General features: G+C 35.5%; 1 protein-coding gene across 1 annotated transcript; it reads right to left on the bottom strand.

Moving 5' to 3' along the window:
- Positions 1–6734: 6734 nt before the first annotated feature.
- foxred1 (FAD-dependent oxidoreductase domain containing 1) lies at positions 6735–19906 on the bottom strand. The gene is made up of 11 exons (XM_079803895.1): positions 19699–19906; positions 18730–18950; positions 12437–12547; positions 12096–12214; positions 11110–11204; positions 10928–11029; positions 10775–10851; positions 10501–10661; positions 8588–8717; positions 8387–8491; positions 6735–8175 (listed from the first exon to the last, which is right to left on the bottom strand). The coding sequence occupies exons 1-11, from the start codon at positions 19802–19804 to the stop codon at positions 7921–7923; spliced, it is 1482 nt and encodes a 493-aa protein (XP_079660021.1). The 5' UTR covers positions 19805–19906; the 3' UTR covers positions 6735–7920.
- Positions 19907–20152: the final 246 nt, after the last annotated feature.

The raw sequence follows: 20152 nt of genomic DNA, 5'->3' as shown, positions 1-20152 counted from the left end.
TTTATTATTTAAATTGAACCATTTATTAAAAGTTTAATGTATACTTAAATGTATGAATATAAATAAATACAAAACACAATTTACTTATTTACAAATTATAATTGACATATTTACAAATTCACAGTAAAACCTAAGCCACCCAACTACAACAAGCCTAATATAACTCTAAACAGTTACAGTAATAACAGCAGTAGTCTGTATTCTTGCTCTGCTACAAACCAGCTTCGAGCTTCAGCTTTATTTTGAAATATGATCATATTCTCTGGCTAAATATTTATAAATATTAAAGTGATTTACAACACTTGAGTTCATTCTCGTCTCACGAAATACATGAAAGTAAGTGACCAGTGAACTGGAAGAAGAATAGAGTAAACTATATAGTTACTATATAATGTGCATTTATCTGATGTGAATAAAACACGTAACGTTAGTCAAATTATAACCGTCTGAAAGGATTGTCATTGCCGCTTTCATAGACATCAGTGTGTGTGTTTTGCTAGTAGCCTACTTATGAACATTTAAATGTCTGAAACCTGAAATAAACATGATGTCGTTGAAAACACTGAATAGTTGTCATGAGTTGTGATGTGACCAGCGCTGAGAGTCTCTGTCTCTGGCTCAGCCAAAGCGCGAAAGCACGTTTGAATTTTGAAACCGAAATGAGGAACCGAAATCTGCGTTCTGATTCGGTCCGGTACATACCGGTTATATAAGTACCGGTGCCATATTGGAATCCAATATTGGAATATTGGATTTCGGTACCCAACCCTAATTATGTCTGCATGTGTATGATCTGAATGCATACTTAAGAAAAACTGACTTTAGGACCCAGTGGAACAGCTCATGTGCTCCATATATAGAGCTATAAGGCCATCTAGTGGCAAGAGTCATGAAATATCATGTCATATTATTTCTTTTCCACAAGAGCTCTGACACCCAATGCAATATATTTTGAACTGAATTAAAAGGGTTATGCATGAAATTGTGAGTTATTTTGAAATGTATTTTATATTTTGACACACTAATGAATTAATAAGCATGTTTGTGTGTTTTAAACTAATAAGTAAGTGTTAGAGCCCTGGACAGAACAAACAAATGCATTTCATAATCTCATAACATGGTCATGTAACTTACTATCAGATGGAACGGCTGCATCATATTTTTTGGCTTTCTTGTTGCAAGAATTTAGCTGTCCCATTTTCGTTGCTATTCTGGAAACTCGAATGATCAAAGTACCAAGAAGTGCAGTAGTTGTAAGAAGTAGTTGTTAGTAGTTGTAAGAAGCAGTTGTTAGAAATAGTTGTAGTTGTAAGAAGCAGTTGTTAGAAATAGTTGTAGTTGTAAGAAGCAGTTGTTAGAAGTAGTTGTAGTTGTAAAAAGCAGTTGTTAGAAGTAGTTGTAGTTGTAAAAAGCAGTTGTTAGAAGTAGTTGTAGTTGTTAGAAGTAGTTGTGAGTTATGATAAGAATTGCAGGCACTAATATTCTCAAGTCATTGTGATGTCACTATTAGAATCTAAAGCTTTGATGTATTAATCCTCAATACATTCCAAAGATGCCCGGTTTTGCTATGCGCCCATTGGCCAGATTTGCTCTGTGGGCGGAGCCTCCACTCAGCGATGAACTGGACGCTTGTGGTAAATTTAGCAGGATTTATTTGGCAAATCATCTTTCCGTTTTGTTTTTATGATGAATAAACTATTTGTCGTTCTTCTGTGCAAGTCGATTAAGTTACCGGTAAGAATGGTGTAATATTTGATTGTGTTGATAATTTTTCTCGCATTAGGCTAAATAGTGTCTACAACCATAACGTAATTTGAATTAAATTGGATTAAAATGTGCATTTGGTGAGATTCATATGATTTCAAATGTATTATTTCTTTAATACACTATCAGTAATGCCTGTGGTGTATTTAAGTAATGTAACGTTAGGCCTAACTCGAGGCTTATTTAAAAATAATTTAAATAGCGACGTTCAGTGGATTAAAGTGATCGCGTGCCCACTTCAGTTTGTTCTTTACAGTTTTTCTCAGTTTCTTTGGGGCATTTCTCGAATAATCCTTAAAATCTGCAAACAGTAAGTTCATTTCTCGAAACAATTCATACAAACAGCACCACATATTGGCTTACCTGCAAAACTTGTCTCTCAGAAATAAATATGTATATATATATGGCAGCCCTCTACAATCACTGCAGCTGTCAATCACGGAGGTTTTTTTTTTTTTTTTTTTGCACGATTCGTCCGCCCGATTTACTACTTCGTTCCCTCGATTTGCTAAACCGTCCACAGGATTACTAATTTGTTCCCTCGATTTATAAATCGTGCACACGATTTAGCCTAACTTTTATTTCCTGCATGTCATGTGCAGGGCTCCGTAGAAAATAGCCTACTGACAGTGTACATTGTTATATTGACAACGTATTTTATATATATATATATATATATATATATATATATATATATATATATATATATATATATATATATATATATATATATATATATATATATATATATATATATATATATATATATATATATATCAATTTGTTATTTTTCATGCTGCTAAGTAGCAAAGTTTTAGGAATGACTATCTTTTTTTAAATACAGGATTGAATCCAAAATCGTATTGATTGACATGGTGATAACCAGCATTGGGTGGGACAAAAAAAAATCTGATGTCAAAATAGATGTGCATTATGTGTACATGCAGACTAATAAACCTGCCACATGTTCTATTACTGTTATAGGTTTCTTGGTTGTTAATCAGCTTTGTCCTTGACTAATATTTTTATTTTTAAATGGTTAAACAAAACATTAAAATAGTTCTAATATTTTTTTTTTCTATGATACTGACTCTGCTCTCGTTCATTTGTCTTAATGTATGATTAAAAAAAATCATATTAAAACAGAAATGTAATAGTTAAGTCATGGAAATAAACAATGGAAGCTTGTTTCTGCCACTGAATTGTACATGACGTGCAAGAAAAAAAAAGTAAATCGTGCGCACAATGTACTAATTCGTCCCCTCTATTTATAAATCATGTGCATTGTTTACTATTTAGTTCCCTCGATTTGCTAAATCGTGCGGACGATTTACTACTTCGTTCCCTTGACTTGCTAAACCGTCCACAAGATTTTCTAATTTGTTCTAAAAGGGGGCGTTGACGAAATTAACAGTTAAGTTCCCGGATGTGCCGGTAGTCCGTTATACTATTGGTTAGTGTTGATAATCTTTTGCGCATTAGGCTAAATAGTGTCTACAATATAAACATAAGTAAATGTAATTTAGTTAAATTGGATTCAAATGCGCATTTGGTGGGATTCATATGATTACAAACCTATTAATTATTTAATACACGGCATATCAGTAATGTCTGTATTTAAAGGGGTGGTTGCATGCGATTTCCCTTTTTTAACTTTAGTTAGTGTGTAATGTTGCTCCTTGAGCCTAAACAGTATCTGCAAAGTTACAGCGCTGAAAGTTCAATGCAAACGGAGATATTGTCTTTTAAATTTATGGCAGTTTATTGCCTACAAAAACGGCCGGTTTGGACTACAACAAGCTTCTTCCCGGGTTGGTGACATCATAAACCCTCGCTATTAACATAAACACTGCCCCCGCGAACACGCAACAAAGTGGGCGAGGCCACGTCGCAGTCATTACGAAAGAGAGAGAGCTGTTGCAGAACTACAAACTACATTTGGCCATCTAACCAATCTAAGACCATTGCGTTTTTTGGAGGGATGGGCTTCACAGAAGCAGGAAGCAAACGAGCCGTTCAAAGGACAGTGGAGACAGCGGTGTGGAATAAAGGTAAAATATAAGAAAAATATGGCGTTTAAAAAAAAAAGAAGTATCATTTCTCGAAACAATTCATACAAACAGCACCTGCAAAACTTGCTCAAAATCCCGAGTTCATCTCGCAAAAACAAATATTTATGTCAGTGAGCTTATCAGTGCCATCAAAATTATAAATCATTAGACGGTCCTCCAATTTTGAATGAAGGGACATGTTTTTAAATTGATCAAATGAAGTGTGTGGATGTATCTTTCACGCTCTTGGCCGGCAGGCTGGACATATAATTACTTGACATGTTTAGAGTGATTTCTGTGTACAGACGTTGTTTTGTGCTGCTATTTTGTATGGAAGTCTATGGGAAGTCTAGTTTATTTTCCCCTAAAAAGGGGCGTGAATCTGTTGAGCTTATCAGTGCCATCAAAATTATAAGTCATGAGACTGTCCTCCGACAAAAGACTCCGGTCGTTTGTGCATGCAGGGTATTACGACCTATAGTTATGTGTTAAAATCACTGATCTATATAAATGAAAAAGCACATTAACCACAACACTTATCATGCCTTGCCACAGTAACAGTTTTTACTATGTACTATTTATAGTTAAAGCACAGAAACCACAACACTTACCATGGTTTTACCTCAGTAATTTAAGTTTTACTGTAGTAGTTGTAGTTAAAGCACAGTAAACAAAACGCATACCATGGTTTTGCCACAGTAACTGTTTTTACTATGTACTATTTAGTTAAAGCACTGTAACCACGACACTTACCATGGTTTCACCACAGTAACTGTAGTTTTACTGTAGTATTTGTAGTTAGAGCACAGTAACCTAACACTTACAATGCTTTTACAGCAGTAAGTAACCATAGTTTTACTGTGGTAGTTGTAGTTAAAGCATAGTAACACAACACCTTACCATAGTTTTACCACAATGACCACAACACTTGCCATGCCTTTAATGCCTTTTTGTAATTCAATATTTCTGTAATTGTAATTTCATATTTTTTCTGTCTTGCAGTTACTTCAGATCACCTACTCCTCCATCTCCGACAACAACCTTAAATTTACTGTCTCTCTGTCTCTCTCTCTCAGCATTTTTTTCTGAACTGTAATCTGTAATTCATTTAACATATGTTTTTGCTCTCTTTCTTTCATATGTTTTTGCTCTCTTTGCATAGTTTTAATACTCAAAATCAAATTTTTACCAATTATGTCAGAAAGCTGCTAGTATTAACAGGGAACTTGAACTCAATGCTGATCTTGAAGAAGCTGCCAGGGAGGCTGAACAAGTCCTTCAAAGGTTCAACCCTTCACAGGTAATGTTGAACACATTTAGCTGTAACAGATTTCCTTTAAGGAATGTATCTTTATTTTGTGTTATTAACTTTCCTTAAAGTCCTTCCTCTCAAATATTTTGGTCACAGATAATTTTTAACACACTGTCTCAACGTGTATATATTTCTCTTTGTTTCAGCTGAAAAGGAAGTGATGTCAAGGGCTTGTTAAACCTGTCTTGTTCGTGGAGAGGGATGAATTTGGCCATCTTGTGCGTTTATGGAGAAGACAAAAAGCTGCAAAGGCAAACATTTCCAGTGGTATGTCTGTGTTGGTCTTAACCCTTGATTGAACATTACTGCAGTTACATTTTGCACAACATTGGATGTTTCTTATACTTTACATAACACATTGTCCCATCAGCAAGAACCCCTAATAAAGGGTCATGAAGTAGTAATAGTTCACACAGATCAAGTTTTTCCATTTCTATTGTTTCTATATGTAAACACACTCTAGACTGATGTGTATAACCTCATGCCTTATGTCTCGCGCATGACACGCCATTCTAAAAACTCAGCGTTCAAGTTAAAATCAGTTCAACTTCTCCGTCTTCTTCCGTTCCAACAGTACATGATATCTGCCCACACCTCATAGCCTGCCTTTTTGTCTCCATGTTGATTTTTATTGAACTCGTCTGTTTGAGAAGCAAGAATCTGGAAATGCTAGTTTAACAACGTGACACATCAGATCTTCAAATAATTTGTCCAAATCAGATCACTTAAGTTCGTTCACACCAAGAACAATAACTATAATGATAACTATTATAACATCCACACCAACGGACAGTAAAGTTCTGTTTATTATAAGCACGTGCTGCGGTTATGTTGTCTGCCATTGTAAGTGATCAAGCTTTAGTCATTCTGATTGGTTGTCAATGTTTTTATTGTTCTTTTTTTTTTTTGTTGCCCATTGGCTCCTTTCCATCATGGCCTCCTATTCATCCCCATATATATATATATATATACAATCAGCTGATGTGGTGGCCGTTCTGGCACAATAGGGCTGCCGTCGCATCATCCAGGTGGATGCTGCACATTGGTGGTGGTTGAGGAGATTCCCCCCTTCTATATGTAAAGCGCTTTGAGTGCCTAGAAAAGCGCTATAAATGTAACAAATTAAATTAATTTCATTTAATAAAATTCTTTTGTCCTGTTTTGTAGGATTTCTCATGGATTGCTTAGTCATTCTCCATCAGCTCGCTACAATATCAAACCCAATGGCTCTTTAGAGAGCTAACACTTCCACATCTCTCTCTCTCTCTGTCCCCAATAGTCGTATCTCGAACAGTCCCATCTCTACTGTGAGCACCACTGTCACTACCATCATCCCTCCCTCTGTATTCTACATGATAACACAGAGGAAGATGGGGAAAAAATAATGATGGTAATGTAAAAATTATCATAATTTCCTTAATTGTGTCAACGTAATGTTATTGAATTGCATAATATGTAATTCTCTCTCTCTCTCTATATATATATATATATATATATATATATATATATATATATATATATATATATATATATATATATATTTATATGTGTGTGTGTATATTGTTTTCATAAATACCACAAAATGCTACTAAAGCCACTTAATTGTTGTAGTCCTGTTTGAAACCTTTAAGGTAGTAAAAATGTTTTTTATTACTTATATAAATGCATTTTTCTTGCTGAAAACAGTTGACTTTTATAATTATAATTATTAACTATTTTAATTTACCTTGCATGTAGTTGCAATAGAAGCGAACAATGATTACAGGAGGTATAGTTTAAATTAATACTGTAAATTATTGTTCTTAATAATTGTTTGCCTGTTTGTTCCTTAAAGAGAAGAAAATAATATATTTACAATAGTAGCCTTGCAAGTTCTGGTTTGTAAAAATATTATTAATCTTATCAATCGTAACAGATTTCTAATGTAAACGAACAGTAAGTTACATATTACTTCTATCAATCAGTTTTAAAAGTTTTATATTTCTCTATATTTGCTAAATATATCAAAAAATGTATTATTAGTTGTAATATGCATTGCTAAGGACTTCATTTGGACAAATTTAAAGGTGATTTTTCTAAAATATTAGATTTTTTTTGCACCCTCAGATTTCAGATTTTCAAATAGTTCAAATAGTTCTCGACCAAATATTGTCCTATCCTATAATAAATCTCAATAATAAAAAAAAGACCCTTATGACTGTTTTTTTGGTGCAGGGTCACATATACATACACACTTTTTTTTAATTAATGCAGAAATAAATAAAAATAAAAAACAATAAAATGATGCTAAAATAAAACAGCTCATTTTTCAGCCTTCTTCCACAATATTCACATGCATATTAACAGACATTAAAAAATGTACAGATTTATAATCTGTCCATGAGGGCTGATTTACATTTAAGGACAAACTTTTAAAGTTTATCATTTTTTTGGTATTCATTTATGAAACGGTATGAATAATAAAAAAATATGATTTATCATGATCTATGTCATATGCATATTTAAATATATGCAATTACAAATTAACAACTGAATTCCCTGATCTCTACCACCACAAGTCATTTCAAATATCTCTTGAACAGTATGTTTTGTTAAAACCACAGCAGCCTTGATCACTCTCCTCTTTAATGTCCAAATAATCAGAGTTTTCTTACAATGTTTTGTTACCAAACCTCCTGAAAAATCGATTCCATTGATCCAGTCTGAATTCTGTCTGAGCCATGATGTGCATTATTGCAACGTTCATGTTAAGTGACTCCATCCTGAGGACACACACCCTATGTTTTGTGCTCTTCATACAATGTTGCTCTCCAGTATGGGCTCCTGCCGAAAGATCCGTTTAAGGTCAAAAGCACTGAGGTCGACTGTCTTATAGCCCCCGTCCAGAATAAGCTCAGCCACGGCGAGTCCGACCGCAGGAGACTGCTGTAGCCCGTGACCGCTGAAGCCTGTGGCAAAGTACATGTTGGGCACAAGAGGATGCAGTCCTATAATGCCATTCTGGTCAAAGGTGTTGTAGTCGTAAAATCCAGCCCACGCGCTTGAAACCTGACAAAGATGAACCAAAGTGCTTAATTTGGGGGAAAAAAACGAAGCTAAACTTTCCAGTAAGCACAAACAAACAGTTCTCAGCCACTTTACCATCTAACAAGCATCATAAATTGCTACCATATAGTCCCAGGACAATAAAGAAAGCTAAAGAAAAGTTCCCTTCACGCAGTGGATAGCATGAATAACAAATCTATATTATGAAATTCACCTTCAGTTGTTCAAATGCTGGAATACGATGGGCCAGGCGATGCCAGATCTTCTCTTGGAAAAACTCGTGGTCCACATCAAGGTTACTGGTGTCTGGTTCTTCTGTCTGCAAGAGGTAGAATAATAATATAGGAATGAATGAACAAATGCATGCAGACTATGAAAGGAATACGTTTGAGATCAGATCAAAACATGTCTATACCTCCTCTGGTGACATTCCCGTGATGTAATTTCCTCCCAGTCCCTCTCGCCTGCAGTAAACCCCTGAATAGTCGATCAGAAATGGAGTATCCAACCCTGGCCCATCAGGGCAATGCACCACATAAACAAACCTGTGAGAAATACAAATGATGCAGTCAGTGAGACTCCACAGGTTTATCATTATATACCATTCAAATGTCAGTCATTTTAATTATTTGGATAATGAATCGATAAATTGAATTAATTAATGAATTAAGTATATTGTTTAATTGATATATTATTTTATTAAAAACTATATACATTTAATATTAGTTCATGTAATATTTTTATTAAATAGTAATATTTAATTATAAATAATATTTTATTAAATATTCATTAATTAAATATATTTTTTCATTTTATTTAGATTTTTATTTCGAATTTTTAGCACTGCTTATTTATTCAAATTACAATGAAATATATGTTTTTTATTAAATAGTAATGATAGTATTTATTAATAATTTGTAATATAATATAGTATAATATACAATATATACATTATATAATAATATATTATATATTAAAATATATAATAATATATAAATATACATTCTTTCAACAGTTATTTTAGAATATTAAGCACTGCTTATTCATCTACATTATAATATTTTGATTTAATTGAAAACTAATATTTAATAAATTAATAGTATTAAATTAATATATGCTGATAATAAATTGTTTCAACAGTTATTTTAGAATATTTAGAAATACTCATTCATTTATATTAAAATATGTTGATTTTATTGAAAACTAATGATATTTAATAAATTCATAATATTTAATTCATATAATATGATATAAAAATAAATTATTTCAACAGATATTTTAGAATATTTAGTACTCATTCATTTATATTAAAATATTTTGATTTTATTATTTCAACAGTTATTTTAGAATATTTAGAACTACTCATTCATTTATATTAAAATATGTTGATTTTATTGAAAACTAATGATATTGAATAAATTCATAATATTTCATTCATATAATATGATATAAAATAAATTCTTTCAACAGATATTTTAGAATATTTAGAACTACTCATTCATTTATATTAAAATATTTTGATTTTATTGAAAACTAATGATATTTAATAAATTCATAATATTTAATTCATATAATATGATATAAAAATAAATTCTTTCAACAGATATTTTAGAATATTTAGAACTACTCATTCATTTATATTAAAATATGTTGATTTTATTGAAAACTAATGATACTTAATAAATTCATAATATTTAATTCATATAATATGATATAAAAACAAATTCTTTCAACAGATATTTTAGAATATTTAGCACTGCTCATTCATTTACATTAAAATTATACAATATTTATTTGTATTGTATACTAACGATATTAATATAATAAAATATAAATTCAACAGTTATTTTAGAATATTTAGCACTGCTCATTCAGTTAAATTACAATGAAATATATATTTTTATGAATACTAATATTGAATTCATTATAATCATATTTAATTAATATATGATATAAAAATACATTCTTTCTACAGTTATTTTAGAATATATAGCACTGCTCATTCATTTACCTTTAAATTAAATGTTAATTTGTTTTATTGAATACCAATGCTAATAATTATTCATTTTAATTAAGTTATTTTAGAATATTTAGCACTGCTTATTTAATTAAAATACAATAATTTGTATTGACTAATGATATTTAATTAATTATTAATAATATTAAAATAATAATATACAAAAAAAAATGTGAGTGTATTTTTTGCATTTTATTTTAGAGTGTATGCCACTGCTTATTATTCAAAGTAGGTAAGAAACCATTGCAAATTACCATATAAAAACAGTTCACATGAAAATGTCAAATATGTGAACATTCATGAGTCTTAACCTCTTTCTGGGCTCCACAGGAAACTGAACACCAGATATGGATTCTTTGGGGCCTAATCCGATGCCTAGCATGGTGGCGATCTTTCCTGAGTTTGCACCTGCCGCATTTACCACAACGGCACTCTCCACAGGCTGATACTCCAGACTGTTGGGCATCTGCACCTAAAAACACATCACTTCTATCAACAATGCTATAAGTGCAACTATTTCAAGAGGATGAAATAACGAGTTTGTTATATAGCTGCCGTGTTCTGCGATGTCACATAAAAACTTACATTGACATATTTTATCCTTTTGACATCAACAAAGTCTCCATCTGTGATTTCTGCAACATTTGACGAGCATCTAAAACCTAAAAATCACATTCAAAAGAATCACTACAAGCTTCGTTTGAAAGTAACATGGCAATACTTTGACAAAATCCTGACCTGTGACCTCTCCGAAGCATTGATAGACTCCCATAGACACGGCCTTGCGTCTGAGAGCGTTAAGGAGAGACCAGGGATCAAACCAGCCCTCGTTCTCTAGTCCTTGGTGAGGAATAAATACGTTACTCAGTAATGAAGCTCAAATGTGAGATGTTTCAAAGATAAGGAAAGCGTTTGCTAACCAAGAGAAGCCAGAGCAACGCCCTCCGTGTTTATCCAGGGGAATCGCTCCTTCAGCTGAGACGGTGACAGGAGGGCGACCTTCGCACCAGCGTATCTACGAATGAAATCAAAAACATGTTTTATAAATCTTTAACTTTGTATCACGAGTCTCTTTTAACATTTATCAGCTGATAGGAAAAGCTGAGTTAAAGGAACACTCCACTTTTTTTGAAAATTTTCCAACTCCCCTAGAGTTAAACAGTTGAGTTTTACTGTTTTCAAATCCATTCAGCCGATCTCTGGGTCTGGCGGTAGCACTTTTAGCATAGCTTAGCATAGATCATTAAATCTGATTAGACCGTTAGCATCTCGCTCAAAAATGACCAAAGAGTTTCGATATTTTTCCTATTTAAAACTCTCATTCCTGCATAATAATCAAGGAACTTTGCTGCCGTACCATGGGTGCAGCAGGCGCAATGATATTTCGCAGCGCCTGAAAATAGTCCCCAGCACGCTGCCTGTGCAAGCAGGTTGTCACATTGGTTATGTTGACGGAAGTTAGCCAATTTTCAGGCGCTGCGTAATATCATTGCGCCGCTGCACCCATGGTACAGCAGCAAAATTCCTTGAATAATATGCAGGAATGGGAGTTTAGTTCCTAGCCATATCGGTCTAGAAAATTGCAACTTTTCATTTTCTGTCGGTCTTAGTACACGATTTAACTACAGAAGAGTCAAGTTTTAAATAGGAAAAATATCTAAAGTCTTTGGTCATTTTTGAACGAGATGCTAACGGTCTAATCAGATTCAATGATGTATGCTAAGCTATGCTAAAATTGCTACCGCCAGACCCGGAGATCGGCTGAATGGATTCGAAAAACTCTGTAAAACTTTCAAAAAAAAAGTGGAATGTTCCTTTAACACAAAGTTATTTCGATATCCTGATATTAAATACACCCAATAAAATTGGATATAAATCAGTATAGTGATCAAACTTGTCCCGTCACCTTTGAGTGCTGTAGTTTTCCTCCATAATATGAGCGGATTTTTCGCTGGCGAGAAAGAGATATCCTGAATGATTAAACTGCAGATCAACGGGGTCTTCATTTACCACCCAGAGATGATTCTGTGGCATTTCAGCAGAGCAGAAAGACAAAGTTACTAACAGTGTTCTCAAACTCGAAACCAGCACAAACGATCCTGCTGAGCACTTTAAAAATATGTATTTAAAGTCTCCAGAAATACTAATACCTAGACTTCATGTAACAATGAATGTATGTTAAAGTGCATTTGTAACACGAATAATGTTTAAGGAAGCTTTTAACAGTGCAATGTAAAAGGTTTTTACATTAATGTTCTTCAAGAAATCAGCCGAAGTCATTGACAGCTGGATGTTTTCTTTCAGGGAGAACTGCTGCCGAATTCCACCACATGACAGCACAGTCGACGCCTGAGAATACTGCAGAAAGAGGAACAGAAAGACGCTGCAATGACTTTTGATGTATTGGCATTCAAATTGTTAAGTGAGCAAAAAAAGTCACATACACAAATATATAGAACTAGAGGGCGCAGACTGATATGTCCTTTACATGCAATCTGCAAGCAATTAGGGCTGTAGCGATACACTAATCTCACGATACGATACACGATATTCAGCTCACGATACGATATATGTCACGATATTCAGCCAACGATACGATTCGATATAATTCGATACACTTACATCATTTTCTGAAAGATTTAAAGGGGACAGAGTGATTTTGGTGACATCTTGTGAGTGTTTCATTTACTTGGATTGAATTAACTGAACTGAAAACTAAAATCATCAATTACACAATATATGTCTCTGACGGGACAGAGAGTCTACAGCTTGCAAATGCTGGACAAAATGAATCAAAGATGTGTTGAGAAAATTAGTTCCATTTATTGAAACAGTGCAAACTGTAGCTTACAAGCCTTTGAAAAGTAAATAAAGTCCAGTATTGCAATTAACAATGGAGTTTTAAAAATTGCAGCAAGTGGCCTGTTCTGAACAGTTTCTTTGACAGCTTTTTTTAGCTTGACACTGACATTTGGTAGTATTTCCAGAGTATTTCACGTTTGTGTCACACAGCTTGCAAACCAACCGCGATGCTTTGTCTAAGTCAAGGGTTTCCAACCTTTTTTCATTTGAGAGCTACTTTTTAAAAAAGAAAGTCAAAGAGAGCTAATCATGTTATGTAATACTTAAAACTCTTAAATAATGCATCATAATTCTCATATTAACAACTATCCAAACTGTTTTACACCTGAAAGAGTTTAGTAGTAGTTCCAGTAGTCGGTACAATACCACTATTTTTTTTTTAAATAAATGTTTTATTATATATGATGATAATCATAAGTAAATAATAAACATGTAAAGGCTGTATGCTGTTTAAAAGTAAACATTGTTTATAAATGAAAGATCAAGTGAAAAATAAGCAACCATTAATAATTATATAATTAGTATTATTTATTTCATAATTATTATTATTAGTAGAGACGTATTATTATTACATAGAGACGTAGCTAAATTTACTGTAGGCTACAATCTGTAGTCAATCTCTTCACATTAAACCGAACTTTTATTTTGACGGGTTGCCGTGATTACCAGTGTCTGTGTTCATGATGATATGACAGTGGGTGCGCGTCTCAGTCATTCAGCTCCCTAGTTCAGTCAGGGCACTGATCAGGGATCAGCCCATTGGCTTGTGTCCTGATCAGTGCCCTGACTACTGAACCAGGAGCAGAATGAGACGCAGCCAGTTTTCTCAAATGAAACGGTAAATTCTCATGAAGTGACGGTTTATGCGTTCGTGTCGGCAGAGACTACAAGAGCGAGTGCGCGCGCGGCGCTCGTCATCCACACAGACGCAGAACATGCAGGAGTAATATTTAAATAGTATTTTGCATTTTATTATTTACAGACACTAGTATATATTCGGCTTCAGTCTGGAGCCCTGCGCTTAAATGAACACGGAAGCGACTGAACGCAGCTGCTATGGTGAGCTATTTTTAGAACAGACCCGCGGGCAACTCGTGTGGTCAATGCGGGCGACTCATGTTGTTGACCCCTGAGTCTAAGTCGTCGCTTTCCTTCTTCTTTTTAAACCCAAAGTGCTCCCACACATCTGCTTTTAAGCATGAAGGCGCTGGATTTATATTCGCCGCCATTTTTTTTTTATCTACTCGCTCTGACTCCATAAACAAGAAGAGGTAGACGTCGGCGTCTGTGTAAAGTTAGTAGTACGGGTAACTTGCTCTACAGCGATACTAGCGGCTGGCTGACCAAATCGCTCTTCCTGCAACGCAAATGGGGGTAAACACGGGGATTTTGAATGGGACTTATGTATCGATACTCGCGGCTTAAAAATCGATACTTTCTTGGGAGAAAAAATATCGATCTATATCGCAGAATCGATAAAATTGCCCAGCCCTACAAGCAATCACATCATTCCTGCATGACACAAGCTGATTGGCTCTGTTGATCCTGCAGCCAATGAGATTCAGTGTTTGCTGTAGGCTAGTCCTGCAGCGCATTATCAGAGTTCCTCTGAAACCCCCTAGCTCCACCTGCCTAGATATTATACGAGATTTACGTCTTTTTTGCAGCAGCAGCAGCAGCAAATCTTACATGCTCACAGCAGTGTGTCTGTGTATCCCAACCTCCCGCAGTCTCTCTTGAAGCCAACACGGAAGTGACTTAAACTGCAATTCATCGATTGGCCGCTAGAGACAGGCTCCAAAAGGAAGTCAAATCTGTATCTCCATCTTTATAGCTGAACAAAAATATGTTTACAGCCTGGTTCAAAAAGTTGCTTTGGTCTATTTAGAAAATTGAGAGAGGATGTGAGGGGGATGAATTTTTTTTTATAACTCATCTGTTAAAATTATATTAAGCCTTCAATTTCTGCACAATTAAGGGCGTGGCAGGTGGATTGCCGCTGCTGCCCCGCCTCTTTGCCCATTTTCGGTTATCCGGGAGTGGCGCGCTGCCAAGATGGCGACGGCCAAAAATGCTCTTCAGAAACCTATGGGTGACGTCACGGACACTACATCCATATATTTTTTACAGTCTACTCTATTGTGTATCCATTAGCAGTAGCAAGTGTGTGTATGTGTTTGTGTAATGCATACATACTCTCACACATATTTTGCTTTATTTGGTCTCATGATTTTAATATATGCCAGTTCACCAAAAAAAACTCATCAGTGCTGTCAAAATGAACGTGAATGTAATTAATTTTTTCGGTTTAACATGTTAAAAATATTTAACAGAGCATCCGTTTTTTTCTGTCATCCTTTGGCTAGTGTTACGTGATTACACTCTTACTCATGCAAATGCTTTCAAATCATTCAAGCACGACAAGACAAAAGAGAACGAGCTGTCTGTGAATGTCCTGACACACACACACGACACACAGAGAGACGTGCGCCAGAATCAAGTTCTCTTTCGCGCTTGAACAAACAATGACACGCAGAATTATGCCAAAATGCCTGTTTTGTCGAGAATTCTCAAATGAGCAGTCTTGAGTTAAATAATGTCTTAAAAAGAGTTATGAGAAAACGAGATGCGCATGACAGCGCGTCAGATCCGCGTCATGTTCGGCAGCGGCAAACCTTAAAGTGACAGCAGCCTAATAAACCAGTTGGTGTGATATCTGTAATTAAAGTTAATCAAGGAACAGAAAAAATTGTAGCTTTAAAGGGTAACTCAACCCCTGGTCGGAGCCTAACTCCACCCGCTGGCAATATTTGAAAAATGCTGAAAAAGTGTGCAGAGCCCAGCGGAGACAGAGGGGACGAACCGAGGGCGGGGCTGAGCGAGGGGCGTGCACCTGAGACCCGCAGTGATGGATTGATTGACAGCTGTCTGACTCGCAAGTCGCAAAGATGGAGAATGACTGGAGTGACGGCAGTAGTTTTGCAACAGAGCGGTCATTCTACCCCACCTTCTCCTGAAGTGGAGGAGGGTGAATTGTCTGTAGACACAGGGCCAGAGCCGCTGGCTCAATGCCGATGATGCTAGCGAAGCAGCAGTGCAAGAGAGAATGAGACCACTGACCTAATCTATGAACAGTCAAATCCTTATACTGAATGCCACTATACATGCAACGTATTTTCATTCAAATGAACTGAATCAATAAGCAGCGCAGGACCAATAAGTTCAAACCTAATAGTCTATTATAAACAGATTTCCTCAAATAAAGTTAGACTATATACGCCAGCACGTTACGGTATTGTTGTTTGCTACCACGGCAACCAGCTTTGAAAACGCGTCTCATATGAAAAGTATCTGTACACATGACGGGCAGCAAAAATATGGCAAGAAAAGCCTGACGTGTACTGACAACTGCATTATTTAACCGCATTTTCTTCATTAGAATGTTGATAGCAAGTGTCAAGTGAGTTTAATTCTGAATGTTTCTACTTCATGTAACATGAGAGATCATTCTGGAGTGAAGCCGTTCTCATGTGATCAATACGGGAAAACATTTATTAGGGCCCGGTGAGCTCGTGTCAGGGGCTTGGGTAGTGAGCCGTTGGAAGAACCATCATACGTCACGATGACCAACAACGTCCAATAGGAAAATTCAACTGCAGTAGCCAACGTTCAACCTTAAGAGGGCAGCACTCAGACGTTTTTACACCATTTATTGTAGAATGAAAGGTGCACTTTGTAACATTTTTTCAGTAAAATATCCAAAAACCACTAGGCCAGTGTTATATATTTTGTTCAGTTGAGTACTTACAATATCCCAAATGTTTGCAACTATTTATAAATCGTGAGAAATTGCTATTTTAACCGAGGAACCGGGACGTGTGAGGGAGTCGTCTGTCGATTGCGTCATATCTGCGTTACCCTCGGTTTCCGCTTTTATTTTGCAGAAACGCTTTACTCTCACTGCAGTGTGCAACAAGTGTCATAGCAGCCGCCGAGCGAACGCACAGAGTAACGTCATAACATCATTTTCAACACACTCAGATGTATCTGATATGATAAACAGAGCTGCGTTACCTCATACTCATTACCGGAAAAGCGGAAGTGGCGCCGGCGACTGTGTCATAATAAAAGTCCCGCTGCTCTCGAGGCGTGTTTTGCCTTCATCTTATTAACAACTGCTCCAGCGGCCTTGCTCAGCTCCACAACACTCGGTCCTGTTCTGCTTCATACTACAGTAACGTTAATAATTGCATCCATTAATATGATTTCTGCCCGAGTCCTATCCCGATTCTTTTCCACCGGTTGTGAGGTGAAGACCACATGTCCCTGATTCTGATTCTAAATCACATGATTCTGCGCTCAAACTTGCCGTCATCAAACTACGCCTTTGTTTTGAACAGGCGAAGTCTAGTGGACGGAAAAGTTACATAGTGCAGCTTTAAATGTTTAAACATTTACTCAAATCAATGAACAGCACTAATAAAGCCCCAGTCTTGCAGATCATTAACTAAAAAAAGTTGGTTTAGGGTTTAGTTACCCTTTAATAAGGATTCATCTATATTTAATTTATAATTTATGCGGTTAAGAAAGGTGTTTAATAACTTCATTCAATTTCTGTATATGTCTAACAGGTAGGAAGGCCACATTTATTGTAATGGGTTTATGTGAAGATTGTTTTAAGTTTAAATGTTTTTAAAGCCTGATACATGTTGAAATTGATATAGCTTTCAATTATACTATAATGCTGAATGTCAATCCTTAATGTTTTAAAAAAAAATCTATTTCATAGAGACATCAGTTGTATTAGTATCAGAGATACTGGCCTTCATTCATAAAAATATGGCATTAAACAAATACTTTAAATATATACCGTCTTTAACTGTGAAATTATTACAATATAAAAATGTTTGTTTTTAATCGTGATTAATTACAGAAAAAAATTCGACAAAATAGTTAATTTTGTTTAATCGATTGACAGCACTAATGTTCATGTTTAATCGATTGACAACACTAATGTTCATGTTTAATTCACAAGAAGAAAAAAAAAAACATTTTTAACATTTTTAGCTTTTCACAGAGTGGATGGGATTGTTTATTGAAAAGCAGGATTTCTCTTTCTTCCAAGGCTCCCAGGGAGACTCCAATCCCTAGCCGATTATCATTTTATAATTCAGTTTCATTTGAATCGGGTTGCATTGTGAATCTAATTTGGTTTTATTGTATGAACAATGAATGGTGCATTGGAAAAGGTCATAATCAAATATATGTTCTTGAATATATTTAATTTAAAACGTATGTGGATTTTATGGCCTGAGGTTTGTGTTACCATAATAGTAATAGAAATGTATCATCAAACCTTTCTCAGTGTAAACCCAGATTGAATATATCAAATTGAATTAAATATAGATGTAATTTTTTATTTATTTTATTTAATTCTATTTCCCCTAGACATTGATACGAGCGCTACATCTAAATCTACGGGTTTGACCAACATACGGGTACATGATGATTTGTTTTCTTTTTTGAGGGTGAACTTTTAAAAAAAACATAATTATTAGCATCCCACGTAGTATATAGCAGACACTGTATCTCAGAACCTAGTGAGCTGCCTACCTTGACAACACCTTTGTAGCATCAAAACATGAGACACACTCTTAAGTGCCCTTGGATAAACTCACAGTAGGGTCTTTCTCCACCACCAGCACCCTCAGACTGTCCCTCACGCTCTCCTTCCTCTTCAGCCAGTATGCGATGGACCATCCCACGACTCCCCCTCCTACAATCACCACATCAGCCCTCTCAGGGGGCAGGCCAGGGGTCAAATCAAACGGGCTCCAGTCACTGCCGGGCATCGCCGCGGATGCTTTCTCACGAAATGCCCGGAACTGAGACTCCAAATCTGCAACAAGTTCCATATGACAGTCAACCTACACATTTGGTTTATTAGCTGGAGACAGGGGTTACATCATTACCAACAATTTCTAGAAACCATACTGTGTTGATGTTGTTAGATAAGGCGCCAGAATGTTTACGTAATGCTGGTTTTTGGTACATTTCTACTTCATACATGTAAAAGTAGAAAGAAAAACTTTCTGCAAGAAAGAGAAACATACGACCAAACGGACAAGGATTATTTAGGAATTCAATGTGGTAAAAGAGAATTGAATAATCATTTGTATTGTTTATTTCCCGTTTTTAACTACAAATACTATCAAAATGTGCTTTTATTAATGTTTTGTATTAGTCTGAATTGTCTGAAAGATGTTATTTATGCAGAAGGCGAATTTACAAATCATACTATAGTGAACGCGAGACTCATTAATATTTATTAGGCAACGTTACGTTTGCCGTTAGTGATTTGCTGAAAGGCAAGAGGTTGTAAGTGGACGTTAAGCAGCTGGCCAATGAACGAATAACTACTGCGAGCGAGGCTTAGCTCATGAATATTGATTAGATTACGCGACTGACGCTCCGAGGAAGTTTACCATCAACGCCAGCATGATCAAATTAATATTAAGAAGCTAGCCTTTCGCATAGTAGGATTAGAAAAACGAGAATGTAGGGAGGGCACACATGACATACATTTCGCTCTGCAGGGTTTAACGCCTGCCATACATGCATGAAGTATATGAAGTGGATCACTTCACCTTTAAAGAAGTCCTTTTCAGCTCTCCTGCTGCTGCTTTTAAAACTCCGACAGGGCGCTTTTGCATCTCTGAAAGCAGGGACGGAGGCGAACAACTTGCGCCACATTGTAATTGTCGTCAGACTGTCGTCTCTTTCAGGAAAATATACTCCAATCACCTTCCCACTGACACGCCGCTCACAGTGGAGCGTAAAGTCATATGGCCATGTGCGCATGCTCACAATGACGCCACAGCAAGACCAGCCCACAGATGTGGTTTCGAGAGCGACCCGTAGGGGGCTTGTAAATAAGCTAAGATTTTCTCTCACTTGTATTTTGTGTCCGTGTGATCTGTTTTTCTGTTTGCCCAGCTGTTACAGGAACTGTAAAAATAGGAACTTATATAACTTTTTATAATAAAATCTAAATAGGGAAAATCTCACTAACATCTAGATTCTGCACCTCAGCTGACACTG

Source organism: Gobio gobio, assembly GCF_949357685.1.
Source record: "Gobio gobio genome assembly, chromosome: 22".
Lineage (NCBI taxonomy): Eukaryota > Metazoa > Chordata > Actinopteri > Cypriniformes > Gobionidae > Gobio > Gobio gobio.
Note: the sequence above shows the minus strand (reverse complement) of the source record. Positions and strands in the feature narration are given on the sequence as shown.